Here is a 703-nt window from a genome sequence, read left to right on the forward strand (position 1 = left end):
TCTTGCCAAAAGAGGCAATGGCTGTGTTGTAGATAACACCTTGTATGACCTTCCACTTTGTTGTTGCATTAGGGGCATGGCCTGTTGTATGCTCGAAGGCTTGATGTAGCTTGGACACATACTCTTTAACTTTTTCTGGAACAGACATGTTTGTGACATTTATGCGAGGTCGACCCTTTGGCCGAGATCGATGGACAGTCCGAGGCTGTAGACGCACTCTACTGCCCACGAGGGCGTGGTCGGTGTCGCAATCCGCGCTGTGGTAGCTTCTGGTAAGGAGGACACTGTTTAAGGCAGTACGCCTGGTGATGATCAGATCAAGCTGGTGCCAGCGGTGAGACCTTGGGTGCTCCCAGGACACTTTATGCTGTGGTTTGCACTCAAAGAAGGAGTTGGTAATGCAGAGGTTGTGGTAAGAGCACAACTCCAGCAGTCTCTGCCCGTTTCCATTCATCCTTCCAATGCCATGATGTCCGAGACAGGTAGGCCAGGACTCGTGGTCTGTGCCAACTCTGGCGTTAAAGTCACCCAATAGGAACAGTGGTTCATCCTTCTGACAACTGCTGATCAGTTCGTCCAGCTGCTCATAAAACTGGTCCTTTATGTCTTCTGATGAGTTGAGAGTTGGAGCGTAAACGCTAAGGATGCTGACAGGTCCAGCAGTGGTGTTTAGACGCATTGAGAGAAGGCGTTCATTTCCTCC

General features: G+C 50.4%; 1 protein-coding gene across 1 annotated transcript in view; it reads right to left on the reverse strand.

Annotated features, from left to right (window-relative positions):
• The window catches only part of LOC118424312 (SCO-spondin-like), a 13,612-nt gene that overhangs the window by 2,237 nt on the left and 10,672 nt on the right, over positions 1 to 703 (reverse strand). Inside the window, exon 17 of the mRNA XM_035832857.1 lies at positions 342 to 609. Within this exon, the coding sequence (XP_035688750.1) occupies positions 342 to 609 (268 nt within the window). The remainder of the gene's footprint in view (positions 1 to 341; positions 610 to 703) is intronic.

This window comes from Branchiostoma floridae, chromosome 10 (genome assembly GCF_000003815.2).
Source record: "Branchiostoma floridae strain S238N-H82 chromosome 10, Bfl_VNyyK, whole genome shotgun sequence".
NCBI lineage: Eukaryota > Metazoa > Chordata > Leptocardii > Amphioxiformes > Branchiostomatidae > Branchiostoma > Branchiostoma floridae.